Genomic DNA, 2,662 nt, shown 5'->3' with positions numbered 1-2,662 from the left:
CGTCTTAAGTACGTGTGAGTATGAGAAGCATTCAAACTCAATTACAGCAGTGTGACATTATCGACTAGTTTGTCAATAGCTGCCATGCCCGTCGTTTGTTGCATGAGAGATTGTATAACAGACAATGAACTGTTTTTCACACCCAATTGTAATAATATTGAATAAAGGGAAAATGTGTTACGTTATCGACAGAAACGCACAAGTACCATACCTTTGAATGGACGAGCCACACGATGGATGAAAAGCAAAGAATTTTAATATCACAGGTCTGTTTGTGGCAAAATTTAACACGCACCGTATGATAGGTCCTCGTGAAAATGTTCACAGTTTAGCCATGTACCAGAATGACCATGTCAAGAGATCCGTCCCGCGGAGCTTGTGGACATTCGAATGTCGGCTCCAGAATTTTTCTTCATGTCCGTGTATGCTGTGTTAAGTGCTTGGGTTGTTGGGTCGGAGCCATCACATGGAATCATGCTTTCGATTCTTAGCAGTTTCTTAAATGCAGTGCGGAAGTCCCTGTTGAAGTAAGCGTATAATATAGGATTGAGGCAGGAGTTGAAATAGCCAATCCAGAACAGCATTGACCCAATCACTGGGGGATATGGGCAGCTTTCGTCGCACATTGTTGTTATAACATACCACGAAAAGAAGGGGAGAAAGCAGAGAATAAAGGCCCCCATTATCACCCCAAGGGTTTTCGCCGCTTTGTGTTCTCGTTTCATTCTCTTTCTTTCAAGACGGGGTACGCCGTCCGCACCCCCTCGGAGCGTGCCGTTGCTATGACAATCACGTGCATCACTATACTGCATGTACATTGCAGTTGATTGAATGAACTTTTCCTGTTTTCTCGCCTCCATGTAGATTTTGGCGTAAACGAACACCATTATAAAACAAGGGATCCAGAAGGAGACACACGATGAAACTCCGGCATAAACCTTGTTCACAATGAAGGTGCATGTCTCATGGTCATGTTCCAACTTCTCGTAGTTCTCAACAGTCGTATAAAGTTGTGAATGAACTGGTATACATGAAATAAGGATTGATGCAACCCAGGTTATAGTTAACATCGCCGCCACACGATGTCTAGTCATTTTATTCTCGTACTGAAGTGGATGGATGATAGCAATGTAACGGTCCATGCTTATGCAGCACAGATGAAGGATTGACGCCGTGCTGAAGAGGACGTCATTGCCGTTGAAGATGTCGCACATTGTCCGCCCCAAAACCCACTTACCACTGAGTTCCATACTAGCGCTGAATGGCATGACGAGGATCGCTACCAGCAGATCAGCAAAGGCTAATGACACGATAAAATAGTTTGTGATTGCTCGTAATCTTTCAAACTTGATGACGCTTGAAATCACCAAAACGTTCCCAAAGACGGCACCAACCATTATCGCAACCATGATGATGCACTTGATGACAAGTATCAATGTCTCCAGAGATTCGTTCCCTTCATTCACCTGGTCTGGCGATGCTGACCACGTGCTGGACACGTTGGTCAAGTTTTCCACCGTCAGATCGGACATCGTCAATGCACGCTGCCCACTCTCTGCGGGACGTGTTGTCAGTGCCCCCCTGGAAGTGTCCGTGGGTTGTATGGTTCTCCCTCCCCGTCCCTTGTCCGATCCTATGGTCACTATACTACCTCCTCCAGCAAGGGGGCTCATTAGCCACTCGGACAGACAATCACTGCTCTGTCTTAATAACCACTCCGACAAACTTCGTAATATTCCAATTGCACATCACTTTCGGCTTTGTTCGGATAAGCCAGTTAACGCACTCCCGTCGAAACTTGAGCCGCTAATAAAATGTAGCCTCCCCGGGAATCTCTTCGGATGATAGCAAACATTATCCATTGGCATAACGGTCCCAGGAACTTATAAGTGCACAATTTGTCGATGACACCCTAGGCAGATGGGGCAACCCCCACAGCGTGCCGGACAGAGGCAAACAAGTAATATTAATAATGGGAATCCCAAAATAAGCACTCCTTCACAAACTGCGGAAAAGTCTCTTTCCAATTGAACCTGTTTTCCAGGACTGGAATATCCGTAACAGTGTGCCGGATTTGTAGCTCAGCGTGCGAGCTGGCCTCACTGATCCAAACCACTCTGCCACTTGGGGTAGGTGGCACGTTCAACGCTAGCGTGTCTATTGATTGAGAGAGGGAGGCGCTGATGCGGCTGCCCCAACCGGCTCTTCTCCGATCACTGAGAGTAAACGCACGCCGCTTCCCTCCACCAGGCCTCGCTCGCCTCAGACTGTCGGAGAGTCACTGAAGGACTCAACCCACCTACCCGTGCACGGGCGACTGAGGGCGCGGTTTAGCCTTGCTCCAAGGCAGTACTGAAAGATAAGTCCATGGATTTGTAGTAATTCTATCTTCTAACTTCTAACTACCTAACAGGCAAGTCTAGATATGTGGACAGTAAGGACTCCAGTCTCTGAAAGGAACTGCTTGTTCTTAATATTTACATAATCTAGAAATTATTATTTCGACTCCTAATAGGCAAGTCTAGATATGTGGACAGTAAGGACTCCAGTCTCTGAAAGGGACTGCTTGTTCTTAATATTAACATAATCTATAAATTATTATTTAGACTAATAACTACTACCTTATAGACGTGTGTAAGTCGAGGCGCGTTAACACTCGCCA

General features: G+C 46.1%; 1 protein-coding gene across 1 annotated transcript; it reads right to left on the bottom strand.

Annotated features, from left to right (window-relative positions):
- Nucleotides 1–267: 267 nt before the first annotated feature.
- LOC139452448 (octopamine receptor beta-2R-like) lies at nt 268–2,203 on the bottom strand. The gene has a single exon (XM_071233933.1). It carries the CDS (start codon nt 1,671–1,673, stop codon nt 354–356), a length of 1,320 nt encoding a protein of 439 aa, XP_071090034.1. The 5' UTR covers nt 1,674–2,203; the 3' UTR covers nt 268–353.
- Between the last annotated feature and the right edge of the window lie 459 nt (nt 2,204–2,662).

This window comes from Haliotis cracherodii, unplaced genomic scaffold (genome assembly GCF_022045235.1).
Source record: "Haliotis cracherodii isolate W230 unplaced genomic scaffold, xgHalCrac1.p SCAF_9, whole genome shotgun sequence".
NCBI lineage: Eukaryota > Metazoa > Mollusca > Gastropoda > Lepetellida > Haliotidae > Haliotis > Haliotis cracherodii.
The sequence above is the reverse complement of the archived record's forward strand: the minus strand, read 5'-3'. Positions and strand labels throughout refer to the sequence as shown.